The sequence below is a fragment of the Calliphora vicina genome, chromosome 5, assembly GCF_958450345.1.
Source record: "Calliphora vicina chromosome 5, idCalVici1.1, whole genome shotgun sequence".
NCBI lineage: Eukaryota > Metazoa > Arthropoda > Insecta > Diptera > Calliphoridae > Calliphora > Calliphora vicina.
This window is the reverse complement of record NC_088784.1, coordinates 22,169,784-22,190,577: the sequence shown is the minus strand read 5'-3', so window position 1 is coordinate 22,190,577 and position 20,794 is coordinate 22,169,784. Positions and strand designations below refer to the sequence as shown.

The window sequence follows — 20,794 nt, the reverse complement described above, 5'->3', positions numbered from 1 at the left end:
TGAAGTTAATTAAATAACATTACGGTTACATTTTATCAACGGTCGGCTAATCCAGCCTTAAGAATGAATCTAATTTAACTGACAGATTTTCAGATTACTTTAAGAAATTTATATTTAACATCAACTGTATCAACCAGAATAACCGTCGGGGATGTTATCGGAAGATTCAATTCCAAGACATGTTAGACATTACGTAATATGTACACGGAAAGCAATTTTGTAAACACATCTCTAAACGGAAATATTTTACAAACTAATAATTTGATTCAGGGAATATCAGAATTGCTGTAATTCTTCTAAAAAAGATGACGGTAGCAAATGACCGAGACTCACATAACAAAACATTTTCAATTTAACGTTATCCAAATGAAGAAGAACCTTCTCGATAGATTCATCCATATTTAAATGGACCCACACGTGAGATTTGTCAGATATTTCATACGAATGTATGGAGAGAGCTGGGTGGTTATTGTGAAATTCGATTCGAGAAGAAAATGCTTTCTTTCTAGTCAAATTATACAGTAACCTTCCTGGTTTGGGAACTCATTTACATCCTTAAACTGATAAAATCGCAAATATCTACTAAAATAATTATTCGATTGGGGAAATGTCTAATTTAGGAATCGAAGGAAGTGGTTTTTACCTAACGGGAATGTCGAAAAACAGCCTTGTGTAGTATTTAATCGAACTTTCTCAGGGCGGATGCTTTTAATCCCCGTTCTAAATCAAAAAAAGCAAGAACAAATTTTGTCATAATTATTTCTCTCAATCAAAATCTAAAATGTTAAAATTCAAAGCTGTTTTGGGTCTTAATTTAACCGCAGCTTGTATTTAACAGCTTTGACCAACATTCGTAGTAACGCCATCAATTCCGCAGTCGCAGGCTACCGTGTTGGGCGTTCTACCAACGACTATAAGAGAAGTCGAAAAAGATCTGCATTAAACAAACTGACAATTCCAGTCCTAATTCGGGCACAGCTGTATCAGCTGAATGATTTTTTACTAGAAAACTACTTACAACGAAAATTTTTACATTAGTTTTAACCATTCATAAAAATCGTCTTATGTTTTTACAAAATAATCTTTTAAAAATTTGTAAAATAATCAAATATTTTAAAAATCTATTAATTTCATTCCAAAATCCCTTTATTATTACCTCATTTATAATAAAATACAATTGTATTTATGTAAGTAATAATACAACTTAAAAATAATGTGTTAAAATGTTTTAAATATTGTTATAAATAAACCTAAATTATCGTCATTTATTGGGGATAATCAAAAAATACAAACAATCTGGCAACTGTTTGCTATTTATTGTCTTTGTGTTTTTGACATTTCTATCGTTAAAATAAACATTCAAAAGTAAAATGAAATAAAAGGAAAAATTCAAAATAAAAATAAATTAATTAAATTATTGATGAGTTAAAATATATTAATACAAATTACATATTTTGTATGTTATAGGTTTTTAATTTGATCTTGAGATATAAGGAAGAGTATTTTATAAATATACAAATATAAAAAATAAGATAATACTTTCAAAATTATTAATTAAAATTTCTTGTTAAGTCAATATTTTCTAATAAACTAGAAAATACATGGTCAATTTAATGTAATGCACTTCATTTAATTTAGCCAGTTTTTGGCAAAATGACACGACCCATTCTCTTTCTAACCCTCCGTTTTTTGGGTTTTTTGCATTACTTGTCTTAGCTGAGGAAATGAAGACTTCGTTTGTGGTGGATGCAGTCTGGAGCAAAGATTTATAAAAGGTTCATATAGAGAGGGCCTTTCCATGGCATTGACGGTGTAATGTTTAATACGTTCACGGGAACACCAAGAATTGGCACGATTTAGTATTAACTCCACAGGATCGGCTTGATTTGCTTGTAGCTGCTGTTGTGTGGGCGAGGGTGGTGTATCTTTACGTCTGGCACGCATATTAGCTAAAACTATAATGGGTACTTCTTTTTTCTCCTTGTTTTTATCAATATCCTGTTTGATATCCGCCAACATGTCTAAACTTTGTGGATCTGTGGGATCATAGACCAAGACATAACCATCGGGAAAATACAAATAATGACGGGGCAATTGGGCTTTACCCTGTAAGCCAGCTGAGTCATAAATGCGTAAAGTTTCTCTAGTACCACGTCCCGTATCCACACTGGCCACATAAATATCCTCTATGGTGGGATGTATTTCCTTTAATTACATACACAATTAATAGATTTTTATATTCTTTTCTAATCTAAAAAAAACTTACTGTTTCTATATTAACATTTCCATATATTAACTGTTCCAACAAAGCAGTTTTGCCGACACCTTTCATGCCACATATCAACACTTTACCCACTTTGCCAATTTTAGCTGTCAGCATGGTTTTTGTTTATTTATTTCTTTTATGGATATTACAAGTTTATTTTAATTTTGTTTATTATTTTAACAATATGTGTGAATATATTTTTTAATGTTTTATGTTCACAAAAAGTGAAATTCTTTTTTGTTTATTTGGCTTAAAGGGGTCAGCTGTTTTTGTTTTAAAACCAGTGTTGGTTAACGTTATGTAGGGTCTGTCATTTAAGTAACTGTCATTTTAAAAAAGAAGAAGCATTTGTATATGTTAAGGATGCCAGATGGCAATTACGTGAATCAATGTAACGGAATTCAATGTTTTTGAAAATTTTGTAGGAATATTATTAAATGAAGCTGTGTTTTGTTGCTAACGTTGTGTGTTAACTTTGATAGTTAACAAAAAAAGTAATTTATCTGAGTTGGTATAACTTTACATTCAAATAGATGTAAAATAAGAATTTTTAATTAAATTATCTTAATGAAATTGCCTAGGAGCGTTAGCTCCTATTCATTACATCATACAACATCGATTTTTTACCTATTTTAGATCTACAGTGGTTGACAAAACAATGGAAACTTTTCCAAATATTCCTTCCATATGTAGCCCAAAATTTAAAATATTTTTTTAAAATAAAATTTTTTTTTTTAGAATTTTTTTTATAGTTTTATTTATATAAATTAACAGAAAAACAAACATCATAATTAATTCCTAAAAGAGGGAACAAAATTAAAAATATTCACTATTTCGCTATTGACAAATCAATGGAAACTTTTAAACTTCTGCAAGAAAGATGTGTAAAACGAAAATAATATTTAAAAGAACGATGTAAAAAGCATCCTGTTTACAGTTATTTTATTTTATTTTTAAATTCTGGAAATTTTTCACAATTTCTTTTTCTAAGATTTTCGCATAATTGCTTTTTTTCAAAGTTAACGAAAATGGCTAAAGTTAAGATTTGTGAAGACTTAAAAAATAAAATAATTAACGATTTTAAAGCTGGTTTAAAACAAAAAATTATCTCTGACAAATATTCAATAAATAAATCAGCAGTTTCAAAAATTATAAAGAAATTTCGTGAGATCGGTTCTGTAAAAACTCAACATTTAGGTGGAAGACCTCGTAAGACTACTCCTAGACAAGATAATTTAATAGCGAGAGAGTTCAAGAAATTCCCAAAAATAACTCCTCGAGAGGTTGTTAATAGCCTAAAATTAGAAATAGGTACCCGAACAGTTAGTCGCAGGGCAAATGAGGCTGGTCTTGGTTGCTATCGTCCTGTGAAAAAACCACTCATTTCTAAAAAGAACCGTTCTGCTCGTCTATAATTTGCCAGGGATCATTTAAACTGGTCGATACAGAAATGGAATACTGTCCTCTTTTCCGACGAATCCAAATAACAATTTAAGAGGCAGTGATGGGAGAACATTTGTAAGACGACCAAACGGAAAAAGATTAGATCCAAAGTACACAAATAAAACTGTAAAGTTTGGCGGTGGCAATATTATGGTATGGGGATGTTTTTCAGGGCAAGATACCATGACAGGTATAGGATACAGAACCATATTAAACGATGTTATATATCCATACGCTGAGGAAAATATGCCCCTAGTTTGGAGATTCCAACACGACAACGAACCGAAACACACCTCTAGGGTTGTAACCGAGTGGTTACAATCCAACGAGGTACGTGTTTTGAAGTGGCCTGCCCAATCGCCAGATCTCAATCCCATAGAAAATCTATGGGAAATTGTAGATCGTAAAATAAGGACACAAAATTACACCAGGAAGGAAGATTTATCGGAGGCGGTTATAAGGGAATGGCAAAATATTTCAAAGCAGACCATTGACTCTTTAATTGGTTCAATGCATCGTCGATGTGTAGCAGTTATAAAAAATAAGGGATACCCAACAAAATATTGAGTTATTGCAAAGTTTAGACCATATTTGTTAAAATAATACCTAAGTTTCCATTGTTTTATCAATGCCGTAATAATGAAATCTTTTAATTTTGTTTTCTCATTTTTGGAATTTAATTAATTATGTCCTTTGTTTTTTGTTAAATTAAGTTAATAAAAGTATACAAATAAAATACTACAAAAATGTTAAAATTTTTTAAAAAATTATTTCAGATTTTAGGCACTTTAATTCATTAACATTCTCCAGTGAAAAGTAACCTTGAATTCAAGTCAAATATTACAGTGTTAATACAGTTGAATTCAAGCCTTGAAATTATATTAATTTATGCTTTGAAATATAGTTTAATTCATCCTTTGAATTATAGTGCAATTCAAGACGAAAAATAGTCGAATTCAAGCATTGATTTATACTTGAAAATATGGATGAAATTCAAGTTGAATTCCAATTAAATTTCCAGTACTTGAATTTAAATTGTTGAGGTTATAGAAAATTTCTTAATTTTTTTTACCGATTTTCTATAAACATTTTTAAGGTTTTACTATAATTATAAATTATAGTGAACCTTTACTAAAACAAGTAAGAGTGCTATATTCGGCTGTGCCGAATCCAAATTATACTTCAAAATAAAAATGTTAAATATTTTTAGGTAAACAAAATTTATTTTTTTTTCCAAAGTTGTTTTTTTTTAATTTTTTGTAAAAAAAAAATTTCTAATTTTTTTTGTTAAATTTAAATTTTTTTTTTTAAATTTTTTTTTTTTGTTAAATTTTTTTTCCGATTTTGACCCATTATAGGTCCAACTTACTATGATGGTCTTATATACGTCGTTGCAAATGTCTTCGAAATATCTATCATTAGATATCCATATTGTCTATGTTAATGTCTTAGTAATCCAGATATAGGTAAAAAATAGGTCAAAAATCGAGGTTGTCCTGGTTTTTTCCTCATATCTCAGCCAATTGTGGACCGATTTTGCTGATTTTAAATAGCAAACTTCTCGAAAGCATGTCTGACAGAATTATTGAAGATTTGGAACCCGAAGATATCTGGGGTCTTCAGAAAATTGATTTCAACAGACAGACAGACGGACATGGCTTAATCGACTCCGCTATCTATAAGGATCCGGAATATATATACTTTATAGGGTCGGAAATGAAAAATGTCGAAATTACAAACGGAATGACAAACTTATATATACCCTTCTCACGAAAGTGAAGGGTATAAAAATAGCGCTTCCCAATCGTGGTAAAATAAAACCAATGATAGAATTTTATAAAAAAAAAATATTTTTTGGGTGCGTGGGGGAAGATTTTTTTAAAATGTTTATCTTTTATTTTGAAACATTTGCACAATATAAATTTATTCAAAGTATTGGCGACTATCTGCTCTTTCCCATCTCTCTGGCAATATCTGAATTGCCAGTCAAAAGAACTAATCATCTTTTAAGGCCAAGAACGAATCAAGCCAATATTGAATACTCTGTTCCAAAGTGAAGCGTATACCAGAGTGCGTTCTGCATCGATCGAAACAAATAGTAGTAGGACAAGGTCTGGACTATAAGGCGGGTGAGGCAAAACCTCCCAACCACTTAATTTTTAAAATTAATTTTTTTTTAAAAATAGTTTTTAAATTTTATTTAAAAAATTTTTTTCCAAATTTTTTTTTAAAATTTTTTAAATTTTTTTTTTAATTTAAAAAAAAAAATTTTTTGGAAAAAAGAATTTATGACCAAAAAAAAAATTTTTTATGAAAAAAAAATTCGGGTTAAAAAATATTTTTTCCGATTTTGACCCATTGTAGATCCAACTCCCACATTATGCATTTAATTTGGCAAGAAATATACCATTGTAAATGGATTTATTCACAGAAGTGCAGACTATATATTTTATTGAAATCGGTTCAGTTTTTTAAGAGTTATAAGCGTTTAAAAATGCAAACACGTGTACATGTGAACCTTAAGCTAAAATGTAAACAAAGCAATGCGTGTTTGTCCAATTTGTTGTTGTAAAAAAATAAGAGAAACAATTAAACAGTATTGATTTCGCTCTGTTTTAAGTGAGAGTTGTTATAGAAATCAAAGAAGAAGACTTTAGTAATTTAAATTCGCTTTAATAAATATATTTTGAAGGTGTTTTTTTTATATTCTAACTCCCATATGCATAAACAATTTTTAAATTTATCAAAGGTTTATAAAACAGTTTATGCATATGGGGGTAAATATGTAATTGTATATAAGTAAATAGTTATTTTATACTTGCGACGATTTTCAACGGTTTATCACTGCATGAAGTTTAATGAAAAATGGGACGGGTCGGAAAAAATGGTGAATCGTCTCCCATACAAAGTAAATAGTTATTTCTAAATATTTTGTGAAATATAATTGCAAGATTCTTCAAACTTACTTATGGCTCTTTTATAAATTTTCATAGTTTCGCTGAAATTGTTCGGGATTGGAATAGTGGGCGTGGCACACCCTATATAAAGTATATAATTAATTTCGAACATCTGTAGAACTATAATTGTAAAAGTGTTTAAACTTTTAACGAATTAATTTCTTATTACTGTGCGGAGTTTGGCTGAATATAGACGGAATTAGGTCGGAGAGGTCGGAAAAGGATAATAATTGCAAGGTTCTTCAAACTTTGTCCGCATAGCTCTCTTACCATTTTACACAGATTGGCTGAAAATGGTAGGGATTGTATTAGTGGTAATGACGCAAAGTAAATAATTAATTTTGAATATCAGGAGAACTATAATTCTAAAAGAACTCTGTATCAATCAATTTATTACCATTCTAAGGAGGTTAGCTAAAAACGAATTTATTCCTGATCCCTGTTCGAAGTTTAGCTAAGCATGATCGGCTTAGTAGAAATGACCCCTCCCTTATAAAGGAAAGTTAAAGTAAAGCTTGATATTTACATAAAAGGTTTAAAAATGGGTGTGATCAGAGCAGTGGAATGGTATCTCCCATACAAAATTCGTTAGTTATTTTCGAATATCAAGTGAACTGTAATTGAGAGATTCTCAAATTTTGTATGTGTTACTTTCGTATTTCCATTCATATTTATTTAATTTTACTAGGGTAGGGGTAGCGAAGTGCTCCGGGTTATGCTAGTTATTTTCAAAATCCGACAAGAATAGCGAAAGAATTTGTAAGCCAATTCATGAAATCCTTCAAATGCCAATCTGACATGTATAAAGAGCATTTGTCAGCTTCAATATCGTCTATTTCATGACAACTTTTATAAAAAAATTCAAACATAAAAAGATCGAATTAAATTATTAGCTAAACTGATTTTGAATAAACGCATAGAACGGAAGGAGAGAGTAAAAAATTACTCTCTTTTCACAAAATACATGCAATACATTCTCATGAATTAGGTTTTTGACAACAGACTTAGGTTTTTGGCTCTCAGTTACCTATCTAGTTGTTGTCTATGTTTCGGAATATCCAACTATTTGCTAGAGTTATTTAAAAATAGTAAAATTCAATTCTATATTTAATAAATTTTCTCTCAAGCATTTCCCAATGACATGTTAAGCTTATATCTAACGTTATCTTTAAACATACAATCAGCAATCTTTGGTGAAGACCCATCCAAAAAAGTATCAATTTCATTTAAATGTTATCTAAGATGCAAACCTTTTCTTTTCCAAACAAAACAAACAAAATCACAATTAAAATTGTATTAACTAAAAACTATAAGTAGAAGAAGAATCCAGGGGATTTAAAAATATTTACTACCTTGCTCTAATTAAATCAGACATAAAAACAAATACAGACCAACCTCTTAAATATAATCACAAAACAAACAAAAAACTGCCACCATAAAGCAACTGTGTGAATGACAAAGAATGAGAGAGAGTGGGAAAGAGAAAAACAAACAAGGATCAATCACATCTTAATCATAATCACTGATGATACTTGCACAGAAATTTAAAAACAAATACAATCAACAGGCTCATCATTAAAATGTTAAACTGGAGATACAGACAGCAGGACAGACATACCAGACTACTTGACTCTTATAGAGTTTAGGTGCTGGCTATTTTATTCTTAGTTTGAGCTACATAAATACAATAATAAATATTAGCAGTAGCAATAGTACTTACATTCATATTCAAATTCCATTGTAGTTTAAGCGGCTCAAAAGGCGCCTCTTCATCCATCATTGTCTTTCATTGTTTAGAAATGTTTGCTCTACATTTTTAAAGGGATTTTCGTATTGCGTGATGTTTATCACTGTTTTCCTTTCTATTCTATACTTGTCTTTTTCCTTTGGGTAGATCAACCATGTCTACTTGTTTTTGTTGCGAGTACCTGTTTTAAGTTTGGTAGAAATATTTCGTTTATAGATATTGATCACCGCTGAAATGATTTTTGGCAATCTTTTTCTCTTTTTGACAAGATCATTTGAATATGTTTTAAAGGACAGCTGAAAATAAGAATTATTTAGATTTTAGGATTCCTGGTTTGAGTTAATTTTAGTATCATTCTTAACAGGTCTTCCTGAGATTCAAAATCATCAGAAATATGTGAGCTTTAGTTTGAGTTATTTTTAATGTTGGCATTTTCCATCGATCAATAGTTTGCCATTTTCTTCACAATTTCCGAATTTAAATTTATTCTTAAATAAGTTTAGGGAATTCAAAGCTTAAATTCTACTAAATTTTATATAATCTATATAATTACGCGAACTTTAACCCCAAAGTTACGCGAACTTTAACCCCAATATACTTATAATGAACTCTAAACAGACACAGGTATCGGTTTTCAATATAGGTACTCAAGTAAAATATGCATATTGTTACGAAATTGTACTTGAATTCAAATATAACGATTTTAACGGCTGATTTAAAAGTAGCATAATGCTTTCAAGAAACAGTGCTGTAAAACTGTAACATATCTGTGGGCATTGTTAAATAAAAGCTTTCAGTTGATTTGATTGTAAGTTGGCAACGCTGTATTCGAGTTCGAATAATCAGTTAAAGAACATTGTAGAAAGTACACCACAGATGGCGTATGATCTAGAATATTCGAACTTTGACAGTTAAAGAGCTTTCTAGATGGTAATGCAGTGTTATAAAGGCAGAGGTTGCAGTCGTTAGTGAGTTGATCAGAGACGCTTTTCGAAGAAACATCATCTGAGTGCCTTAAAGTGTGTTGTGTATTTCAAGTAAATTCGTGTACATTATAAATTGTGTCTGTAATTCTGAGAATTTATAAACCTGTATAAAAAACATTGAGTGGCTATTTAATTCTGTGGTTGTTGTACATTTTAAATAAATAAAGAGTTGTTACAATTTTTAAACTACTAAACGGCTTTTATTTGCAGTCAAAAGTATCCGGTTTATTTAAAGGAAATAAACCAAACGTTTTGAAAAGGTTAAAACGTAACAATATTATAAACTAAAATGGAATTACAAGTAAAGGTATTATAAAACCTGAAATGATTTAATATAAAGTTTTTATTTCACCTTTTATACGGTTTACGGAATACAAAAGTCTTGCACAATCTAAGATTAGCACTAAATAGAGACACACACATCGGGTGTTAAATATAACCAAGGTAGGGTTCCATAAGTTCGATTTTTCGATAATTTTATAAAATAAATTTTCAGTTTGAGTTTGCGATTGAGTTTCGATTTTGATGAAACTTAAGAAAAATATAACACAAAGTCTAGTATTTACAAAAACAGCAGAAAAATTAAAATTAACCCATAATAGCACTTGGGGTTAAAATGACACTCAACTTTTAAAATCAAGAAAAACACAGACAATATGAATGCTGCTATTTTTAAAGTTTTTTCAATCTTATATATAAAAAGAAGTGTACATTTTGATGTCACCACTAACTGCGAAAACGGGTCGACCGATTTCAACCAAAATTTCAGGGTACGTTGGGGATAGTCTGTAGATGGTTTATGTGAAGAGATATGATTGGACCGATTTTTATCAAATTTTCAGTGAATCTTCAGATTTTTGATTTTCGATCTGTGGGCGGAGGGGCGTGGTAAAATCAAATTTTTGAATTCATAAATATAATATCCCATTTGCCTTAAATACATCCGTTTCTTTTTTTTAAGGGCATATCATGCCACTGTACTTATATATATCTGCTACAACTTTGTCAAATGACCTCCTCAGTGTTTCAGGTGCGATGTCAGGTCGGGGGAGTCCTTGCTTTTTTTTGTCCGACACTGTATATTCAAATCGAGATGCAATATAAAACATAATCATTGTAAGGGCCAGCAACGCGGACCGGGTTCAGCTAGTATTAAATAAACTGAATCATTCATGTTATTTTTTGTTTTACTTTACTTCTTTAATTTGAAAAAAAAGTGCCGCCTGATTGCTCACCGAAGCTTATTCGGATCGCTTCAAATGAATCAGTTGTAATACCGGAATTTGTTACATCGATTGCAACGTGTGAGAAATGGTTTGTGCGGTTCAGAAGATTACCCAGGCCATCCAAAAATGTTTGAAGACCAAGAATTGGAGACATTACTCCATGAAGATTGTTGTCAAAACTCAACAAGAGCTTGAAGCAGCAGGATTCAACCAAAAGCAGGGAAATTGGGTACCATAAGAATTGAAGCTGAGAGATCTTGAAAGACGATTTTGTGTGTCTGATATGCTGCTTGAAAGCTATAAAAGAAAATATTTGTTACTTCGAATCATGGATTCATTACGATAACACGAAGCTAACCAGCCAAATCGACACCAAAGCCAAATATCCATGGCGCTAATGTAATGCTCTGTATTTGATGAGAGCAAAAGGGTCCTGATATCAGGCCAGATCATCACATGGAACCTGTTCCGAACGCAACTGATTCATTTAAAGCGATCCGAAAAAAGCACAGAATATGCGGCCAGACATGAAGCCGTAATATTTCATCATGACCACGCACACTTTTTATCAAATTAATTTTCATACCGGAAGGAATATACTGTAGAAGTTTCAAGGCGATATTCGAACCATTACTATTTTTTTTGCTCGGCCACATGTTGTAATACCGGTTAAAAAGTATTTAGAATGAGTTGTTATGCCGTCCGACTACTATTTCTTGCGATCGAAGCATAACATTCTCTCTGGAATAAGCTTCACTTTGAAACAGAGTATCCGATATGGGATTGATTCATTCTTGGCCTTAAAAGGTGAGCAGTTCTTTTGGCTCGGAATCCATATGTTGTCAGAAAGATGGGAAAAGGTCATAGCTAACAATGGCCAATACTTTGAATAAATGTATATTGCACAAATCATAAAGAAATATACATAAAGCGGAAACTCTACTGTCAAAGACCTAACTCAGTTGTCAAAAACCTAAGTGTGAGAATGTATAAGTAAAACAAGTAAGAGAATCTTATATACCCTTCATCAAAATATATTTAAAATTTTTTTTTAAATATGTATTTTTATTTAAAAATTAAATTTTTTTAAAAATAAATTTTTTTTCCAAATTGTTTTGTTAATTTTTTTTAAAAATGTTTTTTTGGAAAAGTAATTTATGATTAAAAAAATTTTTTAATGAAAAAAAAAATTCGGGTTAAAAATATTTTACCCGATTTTGACCCACTTTGAATGATGGACTTTGAAATATTCATCATTAGATATCCATATTGTCTATATTAATGACTTTTGATAATCGACCACCTGATTGCAATTTCCTTGCTCTAGCTTAGGAGTTTCTAAATCACACCAAAGGCCCCAAAATATTTTATGTTAATATTAATAGGAAATTGATTGACATTATAAAATTACAGCATTAATGTTATATCCCCCTGTCTATACCAGATAAATTTGTATCATGATAAACGTCAAAATGGTTGTCAAGATAAAAACTTATCAGGTATAGTCTCCATTTATTAGACTATTAAATATTAAATAGTCTCTATTTAAAATCGAGAAAATCGGTCCACAAATGGCTGAGATATAAGGAAAAAACCAGGACAACCTCAGTTTTTGAACTATTTTTGACCAATATCTGTATTACTAAATCATTAATATAGACAATATTGATATCTAATGATAGATATTTCAAAGACCTGTGCAACAACGTATATAAGACCATAGTAAATGGTTTAAATTTTGTTTACATACAAATATTGAAAATTTTTATTTTAAAGTATAATTTGGTAAAGGGTATATAAGATTCGGCACAGCCGAATATAGCTCACTTACTTGTTATTTATATAGATTGATTAGTTTAGAGAATTCAAAGCTTAATTTCTACTAAATTTTGTATATTCACTCTACAGGTAGATTTTATTTTAACCCTAGTTAGATAAAAACAGCATTCGACAATAAATGATGAACTCTTAACGCATATTATAAATGGAATTGGAATTACAAGTTGAAGATTTCTAAAACCTGAAATGAATTAATATAAATTTTTACAATTAAAAGTTTACGGGAACTTTAAGCAAAGTTTACAAAATAAAAAAATAGTCTTGCACAATCTAAGAAACTCTAAATAGAGACAGACATCGGTATTAAATATAACCAAGGAAGGGTTTTAATAAGTCGATTGTTCGATTTTTCGATAATTTGTATAAAATGAGTTTTTCTCATCAATAAATCTAGCAAACATATTTTTATTCCCTTCACCTTCGTGAGAAGGGTTCTAGGTTAATTGGTGAAGAAATTACAAAAATTACCATTCGAATAAAGAAAAAGTACCAAAAAGTCTCCCCCTAGAATTCTCACTCACTTAGGACCATATTTGCTTAATTTCGTGTTTCTAAGTCCATTGTTATAGAAATTTCAAAAAAGTACCATTAGAAGAACAAAAAAGTACCTATAGTTCAGTTCACACATTTTGGTACCTAAATATTATCCCCTATTCCTAACACTAACTTCACTCAGATACATATCAGCTAACTTTAATGTCGATAACTGAATTAATTTAAAATGTTAAAAAAGTACCATTAGGAGAAAAGTACCAATTTCCCTTTTCCTCCTTAAACACCCCTCAAGTTTGAAATTTAAAAATATTCCATTTTGCAAAAGTTGTTTATGCTACAGACATGTCTCAATCGATTAAAATCTGTGTTAATGTGCCCAATAATAAATATGTTTTAAAAAAAGTACCAAACTGTTTACCCGGATTTGGCCTAAAATACACCATGGCACTCGAGTTCCAAATAACAACCTGTTAGTTAATTTTTGTATGAATCAAGGAACCAATGTAAAAAAATTATCAAAATCGGCTTAATAATTTGCAATAAAATGTATTTTCCTGATTTTTCCCCTTTTTGGTACCTTTTATATCCCCATTGAGGTGGTACAATTTTATTCAAATAAATTTCTGTAACGTGGTGGGAGCTCATAATAAAATATTCGTATGTCTATGTCAAATTATAGAAAAACATATTTTATGAAAAAGTACCAAAAATAAACACAATTTTTATCCTTTAAGGTTTCGAATTTCCAAAAAGTACCAAACTTATATTTTTTATTTTTTGATAATTAAAGAATACGATTTAAAATTTGTTTCTATGTTTATTGGTTTAAAAGATACATAGGGTGCAAAACAAGTACCAAAATACAGTTTTTACCCGTTTTTTCCCCTAAAAGTTTCGAATTTCGAAAAAGTACGAAACACCTGTCAGCTTATTTTTTAAATGGAGTAACATGCAATTTTAAGTTTTTTTTGTATCTTTATTAGTTTTGAAGATATAAGGTTACCGAATTTACCCTTTTTTACCCCCTAAACTTTCGAATTTCCAAAAATACCTTTTTATCGGATCGTTTTGGGTAGGGAGGAACCCACAGTTAAAATTTCGTGATTCTAGCTTCAGCCGTTTGGGCTGTGCGATGATGAATCAGTCCGTCAGTCAGTCAGTAACGTTACTCTTTTATATATATAGATTAATAGGAAGTTGATTGACATTATAAAATTCCAGCATTCATTTTATAACCCCCCGTCTATACAAGATACATTTTTATCATGATAAACGTCAAAATGGATGTCAAGATAAAAACTTATCAGGTATAGTCTCCATTTATTAGTGCTTTTGTACAGACAACTTGGTCTTGACAACAAACGTCATTAATTGTTACGATAAATACATATCTGTCAAGTATAGACAGGGGGTAATAAAGAAATTTCATTTACTTACCAAGAGGCTAAATTAAAAAAGCCATTAAAAAATTAATTCAGCTTCAAATTTAGAGACTGGTCAATAATAACCGAAGTTGTTTAGGAAGTGACAGTTAATGCGGTCATCATTTTTCCAAAGATTATTCGACAATAATTAAACGAATAATTTTGTATTGTAAATTGAAAAATGTTATTCATTCGAATGAAAATATATTTTTTTCTCGATTATTCGAATGATAAACCCACAACACATTACACTTTACAGCAAATTAATGCCCATTTTGCAACTTTGTTTAATTATACCACTGAAAATAAGTGTTAAAACTGTTACACCTTTCAGTAGCTGATGCTAATTGCTAAAAACTAAACTAAAAAAAAGAAACTATATCTTAAACAAAATATGCGTGTCCAAATGATTGCCAGCCAACTGTCTGTCAGCTGAACACATTGACTTAACTAATGATATTTAATTTAAAATGTCTACAAACAAATAACAACAAAATAAAAATTATACACTGACATTTTATGACACTCATTTAAGCAGTTTGCTGCTGATTTGGCAAAAAAAACGTTTTCCCAGTCTTCGTTTAAGCCAGTCCGGATCTTTGTGTGAGTTTGTGCTGTAACCAGATCTGCATTTAATTTAACAGCAGGGAGTGGTGTTGCCGGGCAGGCACGCATTTGTCTGCAATAACTGGGGGCAATGTTATAAAAATTGTAGTTATAAAACTAAAATCAATTTAACAAATAATAAAAATATTTAATTAAATCAAAAATATTTGCATTAAAATTAAACTAAAAAAAAACGAAAACACACTGTTAAAATATGACGCCATGATCAAATTCAAACACGGCAGGATTAAATTCATGAGATCGCTGCTAGTCAGTCAGCACAGAAAAAGAAAACCAAACATCTGTTTAGGGATTTTTTTATTTTATTTTATTTTAGAATGTCTTGAAATTAAATGCAGCTTTGCAGCCAGCGAAAAAAAGTGCCAACTAAGCATTTATGCTTTTTCGAGGTTTATAGAAAGAAAAAAAAAGAAGAAACAAAAACAACGCTGGTGGTATTTTAACTCCTTTTTATTAATATTGGTTGGGGGCAAAAGTTGTTTAATTTTTCAGTGAAATTTCAGGATTCGAACCAGCAACGTCTTTATCATAAAAACACTCGGGTCTCGTGCTCAGGGCCTCAGACCTCACGGGGTCCTCCTACTAAGAATTAATGGTATTTCGAAATTGAAATGAAAATTATTAATTATTTAAAACGTATGCGAATAATCGAGGAAAAAAATAATTTTTATTCGAATAAATAAAAAAATTCAGTTTAAAATAAAAAAATTATTCGATGAACAATTAAACAAATATAAAAAAATGATTCATTAAAACAAAAATATTGAATAAAAACTCTCAAATAAACTAAACCAATAATTTATGAGATTCAATATATTGGAAATTTCATTTTGGATTAAAATCACAAGATCACAACATTATCGAACTTAACCCTTATCGAAGAAGAAGATAAGAAGTACACTTTCACTCGGAGATCCAAAGGATTCATTGTGATAACCTTTATAAATATATGAATAGAAGAAATGAAATTGGAAAGAAAAGAAATAAGTCAGGTGATAAAAAGAGAAAAAATGTCCAAAATGGACTGGAAATAAGTATAGACTGGGATTCTCAGAGTTCTGTTAACTAAAATAACCAGCCTATTCCCCTGATAAAGCCAGTTATACATAATATGTTCCACTGAAGGCTCCGGTTACCGGTTATCACTCCTACTAAAGACCTGAGACTTTTCCTATCCAACCCAATTAGTATTCTGGTTGCCTTTGCATCCAACCTTGGCCAAATAGCCTTGAACACCCTGTAATTCATCCTACTACACCAGGATTGATTTGTAGAGCCCCGGAATCTTTCGAAGATTAAATTATAGTATAGGCAAATAGGAGGTTTAACCTCCCAGTACCAATTAATATATGGGCAATTCCATATCATCGTACGTGACATTTGTACGCCTATAAAGTGGAATAGATTTTGCAAAAATGAGATTATCTGAAAAATAATTTGGTCTTTATGTTCCATTCAGAGGGTACTATATTTTAAAATAATAAAAAGTTCTTCAAAACATACGTGACATAAAACGGAACTCATTTTGAGGTACATGTAGAAATATGCAAAAATATTCGAATCGTGAGAGGCGTTATGTCTTCTTTTAATTTCTTACACTAAACGAAATATTTTTCCTTAACAATCCGTCATATTTAAATAAAAACAATCTTTGGATGATTTTATAATAAATAAAATTTAATAACGTACGTGACAGATTTTTCTCTTATAATAAAACAATATATGTTCCGTAAATATATGTATACATAAACTAAAAAAGTGAATAGAAAATATACATACATTCGGATTCAATAAACAATTTGACAATAGCAAAAAAACAGAATCAAATTCATTTCATACTACAAGCTAATTAGGAGCTTAGTTTTCGCCGCAATTTTAGCCTAAAACATTAAAAAATTAAATATAATCAGTTTAAACTATTATTTTTGTCTTTAAAATGTTGTACAACATTTAAAAAAAAATACCATTTTTGGAATTTTTGCTCCATGTTTTAGGAATTGCGGGATTCCCTTTGACTTTTTGATAAATTTTATTGCATTTTGTTATTTAGCATGACAATTTTAAAAAGCGTTGAAAATTTCATTGAGTTTTGTTAATAAATAAAGATTTCTTATCAGTCATATTGTCATAATGTCCTAATATATCACGACTCGTCAGCTCGGCTTAACCGACTCTTAGGCATTCGGCGCAGGTCTCTGCTGGTTGGTTACGATAACACAATAAACATAGCATACAGAGTAGTATTATTTTAGGATATTTTTTGCTCGAAAAACAATAAAAACCAATGTGAAATATTAGGACATTATGAGAATATGATATGATAAGAGACCTTGTGAATTGACCAATTACATATTTATTGAGTTTCCAAAACTAAAATTTGTATCAAAATTTTAATAGGATTGCAAATATTAGGAATAATTCCGAACTAATTTTTGTTTGTTTAGATAAGTAAATTTTTATAAAATTTATGTCAATATCTCAATTAGTTTCAAAAATAAAACTCCGTCCTTCAAAAATATTGCACTTTTTCATATTTGAATGTATCTAAGTCAGAACCGTTGACCTGTTGTTGAATAAAATATTGTGCAAATTTATAAACAATTTTTAGTGCAAAAAAGTGCAATATTTTTAAAGTTTTGAAATGACAAATTTAAACAAAATTTTGACAGGAGTCAACTGATAGATGTCTGTTGACAAGACCTTTCAATTAAGAGCCGGGAAATTCAAAAATTCGCAGACTTATTGGCCCACATTCGTATTACGAGACAATAATAAAATCATGAATCGATTTCAATAGGCTTTAGCCAAGACTCTTTTGCACTTCTCCACCCTTCTCCACTACTAATATGTGAAAATTGTTCAAACAGTTTTTAATACTTTTTTGCCGTTTCTTCCTTTGTCCAAGTAAGTCAAATAACACGAAATATTCAATTAAATATTCGGGAAGTAATAAATTTATGCATAACTAGTTTTTTCTCGTCATAGCTCACACAAAGATTGAAGACTCCCACTATAATAGTACTCCAGATATGCAATAATAAATTTTTACTTCGTATGGGAAGTGCCACGCCCATTGTACCTACATAGGTCAGTTGTGAATTGTATTGGGTACCAGGGCACTGTAACTTACAGGAAAATCAGATAGCAGATGAACTGGTCAGACAGAGGTCGGATCTGGACTACATATTCCACGAGAATCGCTATCACGACTGAAAAAACAAAAACCCTCAAGATGATTTGAATAGAAGAAAATAATAAAATTTTACTACGTGAAAGTATTTAGATCATATTACAACATTTTAAAAAAAAATGTTGCCCATGAGGTCCACATTTCTTTTTGGGCTGGTAAAATACTTTGGGATAAAAAAGGAACACATCAAGGTTTCTAAAACTGCTCCTCGTTTTTTGATTCCAGCTTTGTTTTTTAGAACATATGGCCCAAAGTTGAAATTTTGATAAAAAAAAATAGTTCATATTCCGAAGGGATTTGGGGCGACATACTCGAAAAATAGGACATGTTTTTATACCAAAATGTTCTCCGTAAATATACCTTACAGAAAAACAAAAAATTGATTCATATTCTTAAAGAAAGTTTATTTTTTAATAAAAAAAGAGTTGTGTTAGTCACCTTTTCGCCCAAAAAATAGCAAAAATATTAACTTTAAATAGAAAATCGTTTATTTTTGGATCCATAATTGATATTGCTCAGAAATCTTTTGTATATTATTGGTAATTTAGTTGCCTAACTAACAAAAAAATCGAGTCCATTCGGTCCAAAATTACGACCTATATTTAAAAAAAAGCGGGCAAAGGTATGGCAAAATTTCTAAAATTTCAATAGGAAATTATAAGAGATAAATAATACAAGCAAGTAGGTTTTTTCAACCTTTGAAACTGGATGGAAAACAAAAAATAGAACATGTTCAAAAATTGTACATGTCGAAGGAGCATTCGTAGGGTCCTTTTTAATAACTTGAACTCAAATACTCCATGGCTACGCCTACGTCAAATTTTATCTCGATCGGACCAGCCGTTTAGAAATGGTAGATTTATTACCAACAAATTTTGATTCTGCCACACTGTGCAGCCGTTGATAGCAGACTACCTCGTGACTTGAGGAGAAATGGGAAAAGAGTGAATTTCGTCTGCTGATTAAGCAACACTGAAATAAAGGCTAATACCCATAGTATTCTCTGCACCATCAATTTCAATGGTAAAAAAAGTGGTTTACGGAATTTCGTTGTGGCCGTACAAGCACGGAAGATGCCGAACGTTCTGGAAGCCCAGCTAAGGTTTCTACTCTCGAAACAATTAAAAAAAAATCACGATTTGGTGTTGGCCGAACAGAGATTGAAAGTACGAGAGATTGTAGAAGTCATAGGCAGCCGCATAATCAACATATTTATGACTGCTCGAACAGTATTCCGGAGGGACATTTGTATGGGGGCTAGGTGAAATCTTGGACCGATATTGACCATTTTCAAAACAAACTTTATGGGATTTACAATAGACTTTTATGTCATTTTGAAGGGTACATATCTGTCAATTATTCTCACTTAGTTATTGAACATTATAGTGTAAACAACAAAGTTTTGTTTGTTTCGAAAATGTCGAATTTTGTGCCAACAAATCGTCATATGCGGGAAGTTTTGCTTTACTTGTTTAATTTGAAAATAGTACAACGTGCGAGAGATGGTTCGTTCGGTTGAGAAGTTTGAAAACCAAGAATTATAGGCATTACTCCATGTAGATTGTTGCCAAACTCCACAAAAGCTTGCAAATCATTGAGAGCAGCAGGATTTATTCAAAAACAGGGAAATTGGGTACCCTACGTATGGAAGCTGAGAGACCTTGAATGAAGATTTTGTATGTCTGAAAATCATTCTTGCATCGAATCATTACTTGCGATGAAAAATGGATCCATTACGATAACCCGGAGCGTAAGAGATCGTATGTGAAGCCCGGCCAACCAGCCGAATCGACACCAAAGCCTAATATCCATGGTGGGAGCAATCTATTATGAGCTGTTGATATATGTCCAGACCATCAAAGGAACCTCCACCGAACGCATCTGATTCGTTTCAAGCGAGCATTGACCGAAAAACACCCAAAATATGCGGCCAGACATGAAATTTTTCGGCCACATGTTGCAATACCTATTAAAAACTATTTAGAATGCATTGGTTGGGAAGTTTTGCCTCACCCGCCTTATAGTCCAGACCTTGCGCCGTCCGACTACTATTTGTTTCGATTGATGCAGAATGCTCTCTCTGGGATACTCTTCACTTCAGAACAGAGTATGCGAAATTGGCTTCATTCGTTCTTGGCCTTAAAAGCTCTTTTGGCTCGGAATCCATATGTTGCCAGAAAGAAGGGAAAAGGTCATAGCTAACAATGGTTAATACTTTGAATAAATTTATATTGTACAAATGTTTCAATTTGAACAAGGATTTTATTATTATTTGGAAAGAAAACACTTGAAGGTGATCAAGTTTTTGTGGAATAAAACTTATTCCCTTCAACAATATTTTATCTTTACGGTGTTTGTTGCATTTTGTGATATTGTATCAGCGGTTTATAATCTAAACTTTGCATCACGATCAGCAAATTCCAACACCAGCAACCATCACAATCACCACAACAACTGCTTGCCAACTTATACGATTATAATTTTTTTTCCACTTCCAGCTTTGACTGGCTGGTTGGTTGTTGTTGTTGTTGGAGTTCTTTATCATTTAAGGCCATTGGAGAAGTCGGTCGTTTGTTCATACCTCAGTGCTGTTG

General features: G+C 31.0%; 1 protein-coding gene across 1 annotated transcript; it reads right to left on the bottom strand.

The window, feature by feature from the left end:
- Positions 1-1,120: 1,120 nt before the first annotated feature.
- Positions 1,121-2,457, bottom strand: kappaB-Ras. Its single transcript, XM_065511521.1, has 2 exons — positions 2,267-2,457; positions 1,121-2,205 (listed from the first exon to the last, which is right to left on the bottom strand). The coding sequence occupies exons 1-2, from the start codon at positions 2,378-2,380 to the stop codon at positions 1,675-1,677; spliced, it is 645 nt and encodes a 214-aa protein (XP_065367593.1). The 5' UTR covers positions 2,381-2,457; the 3' UTR covers positions 1,121-1,674.
- Positions 2,458-20,794: the final 18,337 nt, after the last annotated feature.